General features: G+C 38.3%; 1 protein-coding gene across 1 annotated transcript in view; it reads right to left on the bottom strand.

Annotated features, from left to right (window-relative positions):
- FAM160B1 (family with sequence similarity 160, member B1) overlaps positions 1-19,992 on the bottom strand; it is a 103,992-nt gene that overhangs the window by 11,500 nt on the left and 72,500 nt on the right. Inside the window, exons 2-10 of the mRNA XM_009881640.1 lie at positions 12,382-12,460; positions 10,285-10,454; positions 8,075-8,179; positions 7,605-7,727; positions 3,005-3,298; positions 1,966-2,162; positions 674-788; positions 492-568; positions 196-388 (exon numbers count right to left, since the gene is read on the bottom strand). Coding sequence (XP_009879942.1) covers positions 196-388; positions 492-568; positions 674-788; positions 1,966-2,162; positions 3,005-3,298; positions 7,605-7,727; positions 8,075-8,179; positions 10,285-10,454; positions 12,382-12,460 — 1,353 coding nt within the window. The remainder of the gene's footprint in view (positions 1-195; positions 389-491; positions 569-673; positions 789-1,965; positions 2,163-3,004; positions 3,299-7,604; positions 7,728-8,074; positions 8,180-10,284; positions 10,455-12,381; positions 12,461-19,992) is intronic.

The following is a 19,992-nucleotide window of genomic DNA, read 5'->3' as shown; positions in this document are numbered from 1 at the left end:
AATGTGCTAGCTGGAGAAAACTGTTTGACTTTCATTTTCTAAAGGGAATTCATTGGGCTAGCAGTCAGAACTCTTTTCCTTGGCAAAACAAGTTAGGCGACACAAATATGAAAAGACCTCACAATGGTGTTTTTACAGACTCTACGCAAGACAGAACTGGCCAGCAGACATTATTATATCGTTACCACTTCTCACCTCGTCAGAAATATGATCACAGTGTTCGATTAATCTGTGCCGCAATGGATGTCTGTTGATGTCTGCCAAAGTTTCTGGCTCTCTGTGTTCTCCAAGTATAAAATAAACTATTTCCTGCAGCAGGACATCTGAAGTCACTTGACGAACAATGCGATGCAATAGTGCCGTTGATGTGAGGATTCCGATCTCTGAACTGAACAAAAAATTTCATGTCAGATATGAAGTGGATTTAATCTGAAAACAAAATCAGCTTGATTCAGATTCTGTTCTGCTGTGTCTTGCAGAATGCTACTCACGTTTGCATCAGCTGGGGTTCCATAACATCAATGAAAAATCGTTCCCGCACAGCTTTTGCCATAGCAACAGCAGTAGTCTGAAACAAAAGTACAAAATGGTATGTCTCAAACTCAAAAGCTAAGAAACAACTGGAACTACTTATTTGCTGAATATATTTGTATCATCTGTAAACATTTCAAACCTTTTGTGCTTCTTTGATGAGTTGATCACAGTAGTCAAACCATGAAAGAAACGAAATCAACGCTCTTTTCCCTGGAAAAGCAGATGCATCTTCTTTGTGGCTATATGAATCCAAACTAGAGAACACAGGGAAAAAATACTTATTTAGTCTACAAGTAATTGAAGAATCTTGGACTTCATTCTTATTGAACTTAAGAGTATAATTAATGACCTACTTGCAGTGAAGTGAACATTAAACTAGCTTTTCTGCCAGTCTCTACTAATCCGGCAGTGCTATCATTACACAAGTTTTCTGTGGCATGCTAAAGGATACACAGTATGTACAGCAGCAGAGCTCTGTTTGTTTAAGTATTTCTTGAGTCTGAAGGGAAAACTGATCACCTAGTCTGTTCTCCCAGGAAACAGAGACCACAGAAACCGAATCAATAACTCCTGTAGTCAGAGAACCATAAAATGAAGGCAATTGTTCTTCTCTACTCTGTAACAACCTCAATCAAGTCCACCAAAACCACACAGTGTATACCTGAACTAGATTGTATCTTTCAGGAAAAAACATGTATCTCAATTTATATGCTCTACAGAATAACAAATGCACCATGTTCTTTGGTAAAGCAGTCCAATAATTACTTATCCTGCTACTCAAAGTTGTTTTTTCCCTTCTAACTTCCAACTCCAACCCCTAGAAATTCTGTTAGTTATCTTGCATATACCTACTTTTTGTCTCAGTACTAATAGATCATGAGCAATTCATAATAATGAAAGCAGAGTGGGGAAGAGAAGTGTTTTGAGAATCTAACATGCAAGCAGATAGGATAACACGCTGATAAGTTATGCAGTAACTCTTTCCTTCTTCTTTTTCACTGCACAAATTTTGCAACAACAGCCTGTTACCAAATATACCCTTCCTGCCCCCTGCAACAGCTTACAGTGTTCACTGCGTACAGTGAAAAGTTTAAGTTCCCTAAATCCTTAACATCTGAACAAGAAAATAATTTGTACCTGATACTGCAGCTATACCACATCCAATTGCTAACATAATTCAGTGGAAAAACCTGGCCCCTGAGGAATCTCTGCAAGGCACTGGCAGCCAAACCTGGCCCCATGTCAGAAATCATGTGTACGCTGGACTACCGGAATCGTACCACTATGCTGCAGATGGGATCTCAGCTCTGCTCTCGAGACTTTAGCATGGGGGTATGAATATTTTATACATCTTATCTACCTATAGAAAATTAGTTTCAGGGAGGGGTGTAAAATCACCTTGGGTATTAAATACAAAAATGAAATTCTTACCCCCAGTTAATTGCCTCCACTGTTTCAATGTCTAAGGGATCCAGTGACTGAGGCAGGGCTTTGTAGAGGGTGGCCAGCCTGTCTGTCAACAATTCACATAAACAAGTGCTTTGAGTCAGGCACTTGGCAGCTGCTGGTTCTGGCAAACTCACCAAAAGCATGAGGCCTTCACAGGCCTTCACTGCTATCCGGCCGTCCTGGCAGAAGGGCATGGAAGAATTAATCAGAGGGTGAATGAAGCTCACTTGAAATCAAGAAGCAAACACCTCCCATATAAAACCTCTCCATTTCCCCACAGTGAGTGAACGCATTTATTTTTGTTGCCTTTTCAGTCATTGACACTTCATTCTAGTGAATTTGGATGGTACAAAATAAAGAATCTCACCTGAATCCACGTCAAATACTAAGAACTCAACCTGCAGGTTGACAGAACTGGTGCTCTGGGTCAGCTTAAGACCAAGATATTAGACAACGTAAACCATCACTTAACTATAACAAGTACATCGGTAGATTTGGTTTTCTGCTGTCAACACTGCTGTAGCCATTACAGGACGACCCAACCCTCCTCTAAGTTTCTGAAAGAATCTGTGTATGAAATCGAGGATGGAGCTGGGTAAGACATACAGCAGTTGTTTTTAAAAGAAATCAAACCCCTAGAGATAGCCCAGTCCCTTTACAAAAAAAGTGTGTTTGGTTCAGTCAGTACAATTGAAAGTATTTTTTTAAAATATTCTCCTGTGGTATATTTAATCTAATGATTACCCTATGTAGCTTCTCTGTGAAACATGCAGCATCCTACATAAATTGCTTACCATCAACAAACTTAATTTTCAAAAATAATATTTTTACTTTAATCTGAATTGGCAAAGAAAATTGCCAATTTACAAAAAACACCTGCAAAACAAACCTTGTTTTAATTTTTATAGTTAAAATACAGTGTGTACATACATGTATATTCACTCCCTCTTCCCACTTCACACAGCATCCAAACTATTTCATCATTTTACCACATTAAAAAGAACAAAAAAACCCAACTCACGGGACTTTTAGTGAGGTTTAGTAGAGAATTCACTAAATTATAGTCTTGATTTGGACAAACAGTGGAGGACTCGGGTGATGATGTGACATTTAGTTCATCCAGACTGAAAGAGAGATCATCCGCCTGTTGCGGGAGGTCATCTTCCTTCTCCATTTGCTCTGCTCCAGCAGCACTCGGTATTTCCTCAGGCTGAACGGGCTGTCCCGTGTCTGTTGTCAGAGAGTCCTGGCCTTTTAGCATGTCTTCTGTGATTACGCTTGCTGATCCTTTAGAAGCCATGGCTTTCAACTTACTCTGCAAAGCATTTTGGTGGATTTACATGGTTGAAATTACTGTTCATCCTGAAGCGGAAATTTACTAAAAGCAAATTTTTCACATCAGCATTTGAAGTAGTTCGTACAAGGCTGGATACAGTAACCATGTAGAATGCAATGGGTTGCGGAAGCGTGGGAGTTTTTAAACCTACCGCATTTTTTAATCTGCTTAAATTTCTCTAAGGCCTGTACCATTTTGCTTCAAGGCTGAATATGCCGTTTACAAGGAGATGGCATCTTTTTCTCTCCACCACTGAAGGCACACATTCACTTGATTTGCCCACTATTTTATAGAAGTTTTTCATTTACCTTATGAGTGCACCTTTAGACCTCAGCACATACTATAAAACATCCCTTTCTAGGTCAAGGCCTCAAATTCATCTAATGTCTGAAACACTATTTGCAGTCATACAATTAAATTAATTCTGAACTTCTTGAGATTTTATCTTCAACAGGAAAGGCAAAAACCCCATCTTTTATGACAGCAGAGTACTCTCAAGTTGTGTTTCTCATGAAGAAAAAGTTGAGATGATTGAATGGACAGAAGATACTAGAAGTTTGCATTGGGCATTGGATGCTATAGCATATCACAGAGAACCTTCTCGAAGCTACAAAGCATCTCTACTTAGCCTGAAAGCAAGCAACCCAACTGTCTTCCTATAAATCTGTCTCCAGCACATAAAAAGGCATTTAAATTTGTGCTCTGTGATACCAAAAAGAAACTCACAGCAAGGTAAGAGTCAGTGTTTTTCTGGCATAAGCATAGGTGAATAATACTTTATTAGAAACATGAATTAGACTGCAACACAAGACATTTTGTCAAGTGAGTACAGTAGTGAGACTACAAATCCAAATGGTTCCCCTTGTCTATGATAACACCAAAATTATTACAAATATATGTCAAGCGTTAATAATTGAAGAGAGTAACCATTTGGGGTTAATGGCATTTAGCACATACAAACCAGCAGGGACTAACTCCATGACAGTCTCAGGCAGCAAACGGGAGAACCGCTGTGAACGCTTGCTTGATTGATGTGCATTCATTGTGGAGAATTCGTATTGAATGTTATGATATACTCATATAACCAATTCCCTGGAGAGGCAACCCAGCGGTAAAAGCAGCACACTGCATGTTATAAAATAAGTACGACTTTTTACTACAGTAGGAAAATTACTCCTTCAACGCATTTTCTTTTTTTTTTTTTTTACAGTGTGAAATACGTAAGGCTGCAAAGCAACCAAAATGTGTCTGTCTGAACCATGTCTGTCTGTACTTAAATCTTCTAAAGTCCTCCAGTACCCTCCCATATATTTTATCAATACACAGGAGTATCTGAATCACAATGACGAGCTTTGCACATAAAGCACAACTAAAGGCTGGAACTGCGTTTCAGTCCTGGATTATATACTGTTGCTGGCACTACTCAAGTAGCAGGCAGGGTTGCCAAAGAGAAAAGCTACTTTTTTTCAAAAATTAGGTAAAATTTTGTAAAATACTTGTTTTATCCTATGTCAGCCTCATGCCTGGACTCTTCTGTCATTTGAAAGGCCATAGTTTGTTTAGCTAAGGCTTTGATGAGAAGACCTAACATATATAAATGTATAAATGCCCCTAGAAATTTGTCCAGAGCTCATTACTTTTCCGTTGGCAGGTGACACAAAGCAGTCTGTACATTGAGCAACACAGAGGCAGTTTTTTACGTGTATTTAAGCTTCCTATTGTCTAATCATGCAATTCTGCAGCTTAGCTGCTCACCTGCCTCCTGTAAAGGTGCAAAACAGGATCCTGAATGACCTAATAGAAAAGGTTACATAAAACACATATTCAATGCTTTCTAGACAAAGTACTCCTCTAAGTGAATTCAGCATCAACAGAGAGCAGACAATATAAAAATACATTTTTATATTTTCATGATATGTAACTATCAGGGTTTCAAAATCTGTGGTGGATGATGCCATGTCTAAGTTCAGATAGATTTAAAAAGAATTCTGTGAAAAAATCAAGTGATATCACAGCTAATGAGAATCTCTACTTAATTCATGGTGAGAAATATAAAGCTGATAATTTGTAGTAATGAAAGCAGAAGTGAATAGTGAAACTATTGTTCATTTTATAAAATGAAGGTACAACTTTTTAACAAGATGGTGTATTAGAACGCGTTTAAGGTCTCAAGAGCAGAAAGTAAAACACAGAGAATCAAGTGTCCCTTTGCATGGAACAATCAGTTGCAAGGAGTATCTTGCATAAGATGGGATGAAATAAGGCAACTAAGGAATAAACAAATAAGGAAAAACGTGAAGTAACAAGTTTAGTGTAAAATAATGACTGAGATAGAGGTGGTAAGTCAAACATTCCTATGTATGTATGAACGTGGAAAATCCAGTTTAAAGAAAAGAATGAATTAAAGCAAAAATAAAATTAGTATATGGATTTTAAAGGTTTAAAAAAGCAGAATGCAATTCTTCCAGTTCTTAGTTCCACAACAAATGTAACTTGCCCAAGAGATACAGTTATGCCATATAACCTTATTGGTTAAGCAACATAGGTGAAAGATTTTACTAAAATATAAACAGCGTTCTAACAACAAACTATTTTATATGGAATCATATAAAGGAAATCCTGGGTTTGTACATACTCATTTTTTTATGTTTATAAAATATTGTAGAAACTGATCAGGAAAAGTCAAAGGAGGAAGCAAAACTAACAGATACAGACTGCTTTGGAGAGATATATCCGCATTTCAGTTTATATGGGCTGGAGATTTGAGAGATAAATGCCACACAGAATTCTGCAAATTTACCCTTTCATGCATTTGAAGGTCAGAAACAGCTATCAAGTCACAACAACAGCACCTCTAAGAGGCACAAATGTGAACAATCAGACTACTCTATTCCAATAAAGGACAATTCTGCACCCCAAATGCCTTATCTGAAAACAACTATCATAAGCTGTAAAGACATATGCCTTAGGCTATGGCATTTAGAATAACGTTGTGAAGGAAACAGGAGCTACAAAAAATGTTCTTCAGCTTGCCAGAACTCTATGGCCAGCATTTTGTGAAACTAGAAATTTGAAAATCGTTGAAATTTGGAATCATTTGGTTTTCCATGTCTGATTTTTAGTATTGTAATATTACTATTTTGGGGAAGAACACTAATGTCTAACACTTGTGCTTTTTATGGTTGGGGTTCTCAGGTTTGATTTCAAGGGCAGTATTTAAGTATAAATGACATTAAAAGTAATCCTGGTTTGGTCTTCTACCATATTCTGCATGTAATATATCCAGTAGTTTGCTTCTGAGTGCTTCTAATGTTTAAACACTAACTTTTCAATCCTTACACCATTTCTACTGCTTGTATAACTACAGTGGACACAATAGCAATCAGAGTGGTATTTAATTAAGGTAAAAATAAACTCAAGATGGATTCTTTACTACTGACTTACATAAGTGATATTCATATACTCCATGGAAAATAATGTATCTTTGCAGTTTAACAGCATCTGCTGTTACAGATCTTGTTTGCGGAAAGCTTGTAAAATATTCCTTAAGGACACTATATCTAGATCTTTTCACCTACGTATCACATGCTTAATAGATACTGTCTCACCATAGGAAACATCAAAGTGGGAGCAGGAGTGATTTCTAAATGGACTTTTATAAATTAAACTTTTATATGCTCCTTCTAAATGGGAACAGAAAGTCAGTCTAGAAATTCTTTCTCCTCCCACTCTGATTTCATCAATGCCACATGTTAAGTTCGAAGAGGGAGTAAAGATATTTGGCTTTCTTACAGACAGAAAATAATGTCATATTGTAGATTGTGAGCTGGCACTGCAGCTAGACCATATGTGCCACTACCAAATAAGGGCCCAATCCTGCAGAACACTTAGCAACTTGCAAGGTTTCAATGCCCCGTGCAATCTGTCCCTTAGTCTTCATTGCACTGAAGACAAAACAACATAAGAAATCCAAGGTCTCCCGCACACAGTGCTTTACATTACAATTCATATCCCTACTCTAAAGGCACTTTCACTACAAAGGATAAGGACCGCAGGCAGGTATAGCTGTGAGTAAATGAAATTCTAGTAAAAAATAATCAGATGTATCAAGTCTCTGGATGAAAAAAAAAAAAACAAAACCAAACCTCTAATATCACAGACAAAAAAATACCACAGAGTGAATGGAGACTAAACTATGATGCACAATGAGATACCTCCAGTTCTCTATTAGATTTTGTCTGTGACACTGTAAATACACCTGGAAAATTTGATTTGATTTACTCACCTCAAGGAAGAAGTTGACCAGGTATGGATCCTGTTTCAGCTTTGCACATACTATGCAGAGAAACTGAATTTCTTCATTTTCTGTTGGTGTTGCCAGAACTTCACCACACAGCCTGATTAGTTTCTATCACATAAAGAAAAGCGAACAATTAAGACAGAGAGAAAGTTAGAGCTTTTTCTAGGAACGATGGACTGAATTCTTTTTCTATATACATACTACAATGATGCATGATTACTGACTCGAACATTTGCTCTAGATTAGATTGCTATGAACAAGATTTCTGTATTACTTATGACTTGCATTGCAGTGGCAGTACAAGGCTCTAATCATTAATACTTTAAAACTGATACTGCACTTGAGCAGGTTCTTTGACTCACTCAACAATGCAAGAATTAAAGATACCATTAGCTACAGCAGAATAAGAGAAACTTGTGATACAACAATATATTTACTTAAAATTTGAGCAATACCTGCACTGGCCTATGCACATTTATGTGGGGAAGAAGAGGTTGCCGTATTCTTCCAAGAAGTTTTGTATAAAAAGCCAAAACTTGCTGTTTCATTCCTGGAGGACACTGAAAGAAAAACAGATGAACAATAACAAAAATACAACCAATACAGAGAGAAACATATATGCAAATTTGTCACTCAAAATGGCTAATTAAACAGCAATAATTTATCCAGAAGTATTTTTAAAAAAATCATTATCTGTTAACACATTACTTTTATTGATATTAACAGAGATCAACAAAAAATATTGCATGTCATTACTGTTTTCTTTTTCAAATTATTCATACTTTCAGTTAATTGCTCTAGTGAAGACTTCTACCAATACTTCCAGGAAACATCCCCTATCAATACAGTGATAGGCGGAAATCAACACTGAATTAATTGGCTACAGGTCAGCTGTCTTTTACGGTGCTGCGTCACAAAACATCTTAATGTCTACAAAAGGTTTTTTAAATTCATGAGCAATTAACCTTAGACAGATAAAGTGTTTATAAATGCACAGGTGTTCCAGGGCAAGAGAAAGCTGTTGTTTTCCCCGAGATTCAGCAGAATATAAATCACAAATACCTGTGAAACATCCAGACCCATGTTTTGCTGTCCCTCGTGCACCATGTCACATGAAAGTACTTTCTTATCTCCATGAGATCCAACGGCTTGTGGTCCTTTATGTACCTTTGTTTCTAGCTAAATCCCCCCTGGCTCCAACGTGTTCTACCATGTTACTAAATGCTGTCATTCCATAGGTTAATTTTAACCCACATCATTTCCCTCATCTGGTTCACTGCACAGGTGAACGGAGTATGGGTGGCAACAGCCAGGAATGACAACTGCCTAACCTAGTTCTCCTTCCAAGGTAATTATCGCTAGATTATTAATCCCTAATTATCGCTGTGTTGTCAAGCAATCCGTTGAAAAGAATGGCAAAATGTGTACCACCAGGGTGCATCTACACTAATGTAATAAGTCTAAGTGATTGCTGTGAAAGGGTATTATTCTTTTTGCAACAGATCTTTGCAACATCTTGCAAGCACCGAACTGCGTGTTTACTTCAGCTGTATCAACTCACAAGTGGCAAAGGATAAAGACAGCCTGTACAGGAATTGCTTGTACAGGCGTATTTGCATGAGCGCAAAATGACTTCTCTCAACTCTTAGAAACATACTACTAATTACCCGCTTCACATATGTCACCATTTCATCTTGGTTTCTTGACAAAGTTTATAGATTACTGAACGAGCTGTATTTCTGAGCAAGTATTTTCAATACAATCAGTATCTTGCTCTGCTCGCAGGACAGCTGGTATAGTAACAGGAATTGTAGAGCTCTGGTCCTTCCAGAGCACGGAACATCCCAGGCTCAGACAGCTAGTACCCTACATTGTCTATATATGTAAAATCCAGTAGATTAAAAACTCACGACAACATGTAAAGGACTGACTGAGAACAAAACCTCGGAGAGCTCCATTTACCCTTGGAACAGGATACACCATGCTTTCCTAACTGCACCTACATCATGATACAAAAAGTTCTAGGATGCCAAATTATTTCACCCCACGATCCATCCCACCCCATACGTTTCAGCTCATAAGTCTGCCAAGAAAGACAGCAACAAGAATGCACCAAGACCATGAAGCAAATTTCACATGTGCCACAAAGCAGACATGAGAAGTACCACACAACATTGCCAATGGCTGCATTCATACCACATCCACATGAGAGCTGTCTGGGGATCAGCCTAAATTAATCGTTTCTGACATGGAAGTCTTTCTGAGCAATAAATCATCACATTCAGAAAAATTAAAATTTGTATTTAATATAGCACTTTTCACCCAAGAATCTCCCAACACTTAACAAAGGACAGAGAGGGATAATACTGTCTTGTAGAAGCCAGAAAAATTCTAGACTGAACAAAAATGTTCCTCCTACTTCTAGCTTCACAGTCAACATTATTAGAGTGGTGAGTAACAAATCTCAGAGTTCCACGTTAGTCAGCATCTTACTGGTTGTCTCACTTTGATCACACTTGTAAAAGACTGTTATTTGTAATATGTTGGTAACATAAGCAAACAGCTTTTTGCTAGAGTTCAGTGTCCCACACTACCACCTACTGTAGAACTTCAGTCCCTGTTGCAGTTAGGAGCTCACACACTTGCTCTGCCAAGAAATACATACATCAGCTTTTCCTAGTGTGTAGAGTGTCTCCAAAATCTTGTGGTGTAGCAAATATTCCATACAGGGTCCTGTTTCACCTGATTCCCTCTCATTTTCTTCTTGAACTAGAATATCCAACATCTGTTCCAGGTGAGAAGGAATGTTGGTATCAGTTACAGGAGCTTTGTCATCTAAATCAAAGAGATGTGCAATTAAGAATGATTAAAATATTGTCCTCGCTTTTCTTAAGTTCAGAAATCTAAGATTTAAAAACATGACCACTCATTTAAAAAATCTTATATATAGTATGGGAGTTTTTTAACATGTCTTAAATCAAATTTCCAGAACTGTATCTGGAAATGTAAACTAGAATATGTATTAAGCAGATATCTAACCTTGGAATGGGGAAAAGGTGAAATGCCGAATTTCAAAACGTGCATTAATTACACCGTCAAAAGGGAAAACTTTTACAGACAGAAACCAACGTTAGAGAGAGAAAGGTTCAACACTCAATTTTCCAGTTAGTATCCACCCTGTCTTGATAACTTCCTCTGACTCTTCACACACTATTCTGAAACCTATAAACAGCCTCTAACATCTGCTTAATTTGCAGCTGATCAGTTCCTTTACAAACTAGATAACTAAATAAATGTTTTTTCTAATAATAACAACAAAGAAAACCCAAACTCTATGTTGTTTATTCTTCAAAAATTTTTAGATTTGTCTTTTATACTTTCTGCATTGATAGCACTCTGTCAAACTTTATGAAGGAAAGCGTAAGACACTGATTTCATTATACTAAAGTCATTAAACTGCTGTGGATTTATGCCACTGGCAGTGGGAGCTGGCATTAGCATGATGTAGAGCACATCCACACGTGCACATTTTCCTTTTTTTTTTTTCAGCTAAATTCTGCTTGAACAACTATCCCACTAGGGAAATGATTACTACTTCTTACGCAATCATCTAAAAATAACTGTCACTTGCATGCGAATGGCAACAAGATCACGAAGGAAAACTGCCACGTCAGAGTGATTTTGGTCTCTACCACAACCTCGAGTTAGCCTAAAGTGTTTTGCTTGAGTTTCCTAGGCATAATTCTGCTCCCACTGCAGAAGACAGAGGTACATCCACTGAGTGGGAACTTGTTTTTCACAAGGTATTTGAAAGTCTGGGAGAGAGGTCAGCTTTTATTCTGCACCACATAATCACAGGTATCAGTTTTCCCCTGGCACCCTGTCATTTCTACCTTAGGAAACATCACATAGCGTTCCAAAAGATGGGTATTTAGAACCAAGGGTCGAATTTCAGCTTGTAAGAGTAAACATAGATGTAAACAACATCACCAGACCCAGACACAAAGACAGATTCAATAGGTACTCTAGCAGAAATGCAAAACTAATAAGCTTGAGGAAAGCATGGTAACATTCACTTTTAAAACTTAATAGTTTAATAACTAGGACCAAAAATTAAAAAGTTAAATGTTGCATAAGTGTTATAGGAAACCAAGGAAGAGTTTAAGAAAAAGTAACTACAGTCATATTTCATCAGCATACCCATTTTTTAGAAGAGCAGAATAAGTTTTAACAAAACGCGTTCTAAATCTGCTCACAAATTCACTTTTCAGAGCTATGCCAAAATACCTTTCATGGAGACAAGACACTAAAGGAAAAATACCTAATACTGAGCACAAAGAATTCAGATATGTCTGGTAAAATGTGTGACCACAAAATTACTTTTGTTAAAATCTTGGAAAGAAAAAGAAAATCCCTGATGCAAAACAATAAAAAGGTTAACAGCAGGGACTACATTTCTGTAGCTGTCTGTTTAGATTAAACAGAACATATAAAGACAGAAATTGGGTTGGACGTGAGAAGGTACAATTCTCTACATGCTACTCAGGAAAGAAGACTTCCCCTCCATCATTGTTCATACCTACTTTTTAAGGGATGAATGGAGGTACACAATATTTTTAATTACTAATTATTATTGTTGGTATTTTGATAAAAGACATGACTCATTTTAGTATTTCTAAATCTTTAATTTTTAACAACACTGAAAGTGGGAACTCTGGTTTTCCCAAAAAAGAGACAAAACCAGAATGTTTTCTTCTTTTACCTGACGTCTCTATGTAGTAATGGGTGATTGCTTTCCAGTGGTAAACAAAATCTTCTTGTAATGGAAGGGAAGGTGCGAGCTATGGGGGGGGAAAAAGGAAACAAAAACCAGTTAGGAATAAAATAAATATATTTCCTCAGAGATTAAATTGAATTTTATCTTATACTTGGAAGTAAACTGCTACAGACTAGTGCTACAATTCTTACTCTATGCTCTTTTACCTTTAACAAAGACTACATACATTATTTATGACATAAGCCCCATGTCATATTGCCTAGCTTGTGAACATCAGTAATAATCTCTGGGATGTCTCTATGACCAGAAAATCTATTTGAAGCAACAAAGCAATTGTTTAAACAGCAAAGCAACACTAGAAATGTAGGTTTGAACTGTTTAGATCTCAGAGTTTTGTCCTTCATGAAAAAATCATGTTATTTTACATCTGCTCTTGATGCTGTCTTCCCTTTCTGTATGCTCTGTTCTTCTCTCTCCCTCTGCTCCCTTAAAATACCGATTAGCTGCTTCACACAGTTTTTGCCATGCCTTTTCTTCCTGTTAACCACAACTTTTAAAATATCTTTGTTCCATTTTTTTTTTTTTTTTTGCACATCAGGCCCATCCCCAGAGCTTGACAGGTTGTTCTTCTTTTTTTTTTTTTTTTTTTTTTAACAAATACATTTCTTACTTCATTTCTGAAAGAAAAAGAAGTTTCTTTTTTTCTGGAGGAATTTGGGATGGTTGGTTGGGCATGACACGCATCCAGGAATAACAAGCTGCAGGAACAAAACAGCCTCCCACCCCGTCAACATCAGTACTGCTCCTTTTTCACTGAGCTGGAGAACTAGCTGCCCAGCAGCCCATTACACCACAGGCACCACGTGAAAAAAGGATCACGATCATTTTACCTCTCTGCTCTCCAAAGTGAGAGTTGAGGCAAACACTGAATTGGTAACCACAATGTAAAATGTTCAGAGCTGGTAAAATCAGGAATTCTAAAGGGAAACTCCTCCACCACTCAACAGATCATGAGAGTCTGTTGTTACTGAGGTCTAATTCTACTTGTTTGAGGCTTTCTTTTGACAATCAAGTCCTCCAGTCATTCTTTCATATGCAATCCTGAAATAAAGGATTATCACTTGACATGATGGAAGCAACCAGACCTGTGGGCAAACAGAAAAAATCTCATGTTTAAGTTTGTGTGTCCATTTTGGGAAGGATAGAGTTGAACCATGCCAACAAGCTATGGAGTACAGTCCTTCACAGAATCACAGAGCAGCTGAGGTTGGAAGGGACCTCTGGAGGACATCTGGTCCAACTCCCCTGCTCAAGCATGGCCACCTAGAATTGGTTGCCCAGGACCACGTCCAGAAGGCTTTTGAGTATCTCAAAGGATAAAGATTCCACAACCTCTCTGGGAACCTGTGCCAGGGCTCAGTTACCCTAACAGTAAAAAAGATTTCCCCTCAGAAGCTACAGGTACATTTGAGATTAATAACTCTGAATTCTTCTAGTGTCTCCTTATAGGGCCTAAAAAGTGCTGAGTTGCTTTAGCTCTTGCACAAACAGAAGCACAGGGCTCAAACATCTGTATACTCTTCACTGAGTAGTGTTGGTCTCTTTGGAAGTTTTCCACATCAGTCTTTTTTCCTTGAATTTAATGACATTTAAATTTATCTTGGTAACAACGTACAGCCCAGTATATGAACAGCATGCCCTGCGGTGATAAGCAAGCGGTATGCTAATTGTTAACGACTCTTTGCACACAGGACTTTGAAATGCAAGACTTTAAAAAAGTAGTGGTGCTTGGTAACTATCTACACCTGCATCCTGTGTGGAAACATGCCCTCACAAAGGGCAACTAGGAACTCCAACTGACATTGCTTATCCATTCCCTGACAGTCTGTGGACTCCGTATTTCCATGACTGGGCACTGAGAGTAGCACTTTAGCACACCACCTACCACAGACTAAGTATCAGGACACTGCACGCTGGACAAAACTAGTTTATTTTACTATGAAGTTTATTAAGTTATTGAAATTCAGAAGTATAACCAAACAAACTGAAGATAATGATATTTTGTATCATGCTTCATATGTCACATTTGCTGCTGTAGATGTGTATTTCAAGCAAGGTAATGATCATTTTGCATCTCTCTGTAATAAAACTATATCAAAACCTCAACTCTGGCTGATGAATGGCAGAGAGACCACTTTTCAGGAATACCAGGCCTTTTAGACCACTCTATTTCCAAAGTAACACATGATAGATAACATTAAAGATTTATCCTTGACTGATGTGATTTTCCTCTCCACTTCTTTCAGCCTCATCTGCCTCAAGATGAATTTAGTGCCCCTGAGCAGTGCCGGGAAAAGGATTTCACTTCTCAGCACCGTCAATAATTTATCCACTGCGGGAGAGAACTGTGGATAGAGACATTCTGCCTCCCAACAAATGCCTCCAGGGACTCTTCTCAGAGGTGAAGAAGTAATTCAGGGACAGGCCCTGCCCTTTTTAATTAAAATACTCAATGATTTCACAGAGTCTTCTCTGACCAGGACTGCAAGACAGAGATACCAAACAGAAATCCCATTAGCATGTGCGTGCACCTATGCTCGTGTGTACATGCATGCCTATTGGGAATATACCATCAACCTTGCCACCAGCCGGACCTAGTGATACAGAGCTGTGGCAGCTTTGCCTGCATTGGGCTACCAGACTCAGCAACTCCTAACAATATAAAAAAATTGTATTTTCTTACTTGTTCAGTTAAAGTATCTCCATCCCCAAATACTCCCACCCCCAAATTCCTCTTCCCACTACAGATGGACCTGGTATAAATCTGCGTTTTACAGCACAGCTATTCCAGGGAATATTTAACAGAGATGTAACTCCATCAATGCTGTGTATTATTCTGAGAGAAGTGCTTTACTGACAAAAAATGAAAAAAAAAACCACCAACCCTCTTAACTTAGTTATTCAGACACAAAATCAAGGTAAAGACCAAAACTAAGATACCAGCTTGTACACAAACAAAGCCCAGCACTGGAAAGCACTAGAAAAATGTAACCTCCCAAACACTTGCCTGACACGCTTTAACCCGACTAGGACAGGTAATTCTAGGATGAAGTTGTAGTTTCTATTTTAGGATGAATTATTAGATACCAGCTGAGATGAAATACATGTTACAGTTGCCAACCTGAGTAATCACTCTTTTGTAGAAGTACACATACTTGTATAACAACTCTGAAGCAAAACAAAATTCATGGTGAAAGCCATTAATACCTGGTATTTGTCTAATTGGAAGGAATTACCTTAAAAGTGCAGTTATTTCTAGCAGTTATATTAATTCATTTTGATGTAATTACATATGTTCTTACTAATTTTCAGCTATTGATTCCTAATCTCAAAGTGAAGATCTCCTTTGCGGAAGAAAAAACAATATCTTAAAGACTGCAGTGTGGGTGTTGGTATATCAAATAGCCAAAACTCACTGAACACTATTAAAAACCAGCCCATTTGAGCAGACATTGATTAGCTCTTCCATCTGGTTCATCCCCAGCTCTAGCAGTCGAGCTTCCTGGGAGTGAGCGAATGAGTGTTCGCATTTATGAGCTAAACTTAACACATGCTGCCTTATCATTCTGGTGACAATACGTTACTAATGATTGAACCCCACTCCTTCCAGGAAAAGTGCTGTACTCAGGCGAACTATAGATCTTTGACCAGAACTATATTATAAAACTCATTATAAAATCTGTTCAAAATACAATTCCACGTAGTTTTCAAAAGTATATAGAATTTGTGTTTAGGCAGGGAAAAATAATAGTCAAGAGTAAAGAAACCTACAAATATGCAGTATTTAACAGCAGTTCCTTTATGCATGTAAAAATAATTGTCATATTTTTCATGTATGCTTTTCAGAATTGCAATTCAATAGTGAAAACAATGGAAACAACGGAAGCTGGTGATATCCCTCAATATTTTTGGACAAGTTCACAAAGTAAAGAAAACACTGTATAAAAGAATAACAGGTACTGGCTGGTCTGATGCCAGACTAAAAAAGAAAGCGGAAACTGGGTCAAAGAGAAATAAAGAGGAAGTGCATGCATATTCCCCTGACTGAAACAAGGAAAACTACAGCAGTCACTTGATGTTTTTCTTCAGTCTTACTACTTTACTAGTGTGAAGGTTTGCCCCGAGGAAAAACCTGAAAAGGGACCAATGCTGGAAGGTTTACTTTATTTCTTCAGCTGGTGAATGCACTGAGTTTATGATGGTCACTGCTGTCACATATAAAATTAAGACTACACATGCTTGCAAGCCATGCATTAAATTTCATCAGCAGAATTCGTTAATAGCAGCACAGTGTTAATCAGTACGTGAGGACATCACGTCAAATAAAGTGGGTTTAAGAAGAGTAAATCTTGTTCTGAGCAGTTATGCAGTTAATGGTTTTGGAGCAGCACCTGTAGCAAGTGACTCAATTTCTTTCAAAGCTCAGTTTTGCCTCAAAACATGAACAGAAAATAAGCTGCTTAAAAGCACATTAAGGCACCAGTGCAAGAGATACACCAGAATCAGTGGATACCGTCGATATAGGTTGGTAGAGAGGGGTCCCAAAAATCTGCAGCAAACACCAAAACCTAAATTCACTCCCAGATACCAAAAGTGTCATACAAATAATCTTGTCTGACAGCAAACTGCAAAATTCAAAACAACCAAAATCCTATTTTTCCTGCTCAAGGCATAGAGCTCAAAAACATCCTTTTGAATTTGCCATTAAGAGGAACAACTCCTGAAAGCCCAAATCAAAGACAAACAAAAGTTCTTTGAACACCGAATGACCACTTTACAGACAAGCTATTTTGTCTAGGGAAACATGAGTGAAGAGCACAAGATAAGAGGAAAAAATAAGTCTAACTTGTTGCTTTGTTATTGTACACTACATTTTGTATGCTGCTGAGAATGAAGCACTCCTGGCATATGTTTTGGATAGAAGTGTATCAGAAATGCATAGCAAAGAGAAAACATCCTGGGGACAAGCCACATATAAAGCGCCACAGATTCATTAATATTAACCCTATAATGCAATGACATTTCTATTCTGCCCTGAAGTAAGGTAACTGTAGTCCTCTCCACCATTCTCACCAACCCATCCAATGCAATTTAAGGATCCTCTGCCAGGAAAATCCCACAGCAGTGCTTGCTCATCTGGATGCTGCAGAGAAATCCAGAAAGGGCAAAAATATCTAAAATCCTGGCAGGATTGACACATGATGAGAGGTGGCAAAAATTAGGATTCGGTTGTAATGAAAATCAGGAATATGATTTCACACACTTGGACAATTAAGGCAGAAAAGACTGCAGGTTCTGAGTTATTAAAGGTAAGAAAAAGTCTTAATAAAAAAGCAACTGGTCGCTTATGTTTGCCTCAGCAGAGTCCTGTCACGAAGGCAGTCAATTAAAGAGTGGTACACTCTCCACAAGCGAAAGGCAAATACTCCTATGTGTATCAGACTGTCAACCTTTGGAACTCCTCGTCATAGTTCAGAGAGATGGCATATTGAGGGTAAGATAACAATGATTACCTAATAATGTAGGACTCTTACTATTTAAATGCTCTCTCTAAAGTTAGCAGGCCCACAGGCCCGGAGGCACAACAGGAGCATTACATAAGTGATGTGCAAGCGACACGACAGGGCAGAAGGGTTACCCAAACAATTCTGATTTAAAAGCAGTCCTACCTATGAAAGCTAATTCCAGGAACTTCTTCGAGTGTATTTAAGTGTCTAGCTCAGCTGAAAACTGTTCAGCTGCAACTGAATTCCTCTGGGAGGTAGGGACCCAAAACCTTTGAGAATTTATATCTTAGTTACCAGTTCTGTTGCTGATATTCAGGGCTGAAACCAAGTCCACTTGAGGCTGCACGAGCTATAGTTCCTTCACAGCAATAACAAGTAAAAATGAAACTCCAAATTCTCTAGGTTCTGAAAACAGCAGGCAGCATCAAGGTGGACTCAACTAATATTTAGGTTTTACACCAGTTTTCATTTTCAAGGTAGTGGAGCTAAGTAGCCCACATGCTTTAGTTAAAGGGAGAATGAAACAATGATCTGAAGTCCTACAGCCCCGACCGATTAAAATTTTCCATTTCTTAGTTCTGTGTTTGAATTGCTGAGTCAAACTTCCTAGCTACAGTAAGAAACATTCTTAACATCCTCTTGCTTTTGTGATCCCATGTTTCATTCCTACCATGTGGTGCTCGGTATTTGTCACAACCCTGTAAACGCAATTCAGAACAGTATTTATTATCAGAAGGTTCATCGCAGTGGTGTTAGGAGGATGAGGCAATTCTAAAAGGCACACCAGAGTTGGGCAAGGACATATAGCAAGTCGTTTGATAGCAGTCACTTGCAAAATGATGTTATCAATCTGGTTGTGGGTTTTATTTTTTAATTAAAAAACATTGTCCGATCCCTACTATCTCTACCTTTCCCCTTTTCCATTCAACTCATTACCTTTTCCTAGATTTTTATGGATCGCAAATAAATGCAGTTCTTTTTATTTTTTGTATGCCATCAATAATGTAAACATTCTTCTAGGAATAACTTCTATTAGAGATCTTGAATCAGTAAGCGTGAAAGAATAACTTCTCCTCCACTCCTGTATCACTCAGTCATCCACTGTTATTCAAAATGCGACACAGCTCATCATAACAAGATTTCTTTAGTCAGGCAGCCACTCATTTCGGTTTCCCCTCCAGTGAAAGCGCTGTCTATTGAAGGCATTCATATGTGGTCAGAGTTTTCAAATCAGTCGTTCCATCATTATTTAAAACATTCCTTTCCAATTGCCACTCTACCACTAAAAGAGCAAACTAGGAACCTGCAATTAATTAATACATGCTTAACTTTAAAACCTGAATAGTCCTACTAAAGACTGCAGAACTACAGTCAAGCTCATGTTTAAGTATTTGCAGCGTCGAGGCATACATTAGTGCACGAAGGGTGCTCCTCACATGAGGTACGATTTGGCGTGCAGGCTCCTTTTTCAACCATTTGAACCATTTTCCTTCAACGCTTTCCGCCTTTGCTTCTGGCAGTATTTCATAGCCATTTTTTAGCACCTAACCAAAGATGCACCTCTCCAAACTCCATCCTGTCGGCATCTTGGCTTAATGAGAAAGGCGCTGAAAGCCAGAGACATTACTGCGAGGACCCCACCTCACCAAAAAGCAAACAAAAATAAAACCGTAAATGAGTAAACAAGGCCATGAGATGAAGGCGGCCTAGAGAAATGGCAGCTTCAGCAAAAGGCCCTGCTGCTCTCCTCTCCCCAGGGCGGCGGTGGGCACAGATGTGCGGGTCTCCATGATGAAACCCAGCTCGGCACACACAGCCCCCGGCCTCCCTCCCCACCCCACCCAATTGAAAAAAAAAAAACAACAAAAAAACCAAAACCAGGGATGAAAACGTCGGTTTGGAAGAGAAAACATCACACAAAAGAACCGGAGACGGCGACTGCTGTCGGCTGATGGCCACCACAAGCAGAAAACCCCGAGGAGTTTCCCCGAATTCACGTCCTTTCCTTATTTGTTTGGCAAAAAACCTG

The sequence above is a fragment of the Charadrius vociferus genome, unplaced genomic scaffold (assembly GCF_000708025.1).
Source record: "Charadrius vociferus isolate BGI_N301 unplaced genomic scaffold, ASM70802v2 scaffold282, whole genome shotgun sequence".
Taxonomy (NCBI): Eukaryota; Metazoa; Chordata; class Aves; order Charadriiformes; family Charadriidae; genus Charadrius; species Charadrius vociferus.
Note: the sequence above shows the minus strand (reverse complement) of the source record. Positions and strands in the feature narration are given on the sequence as shown.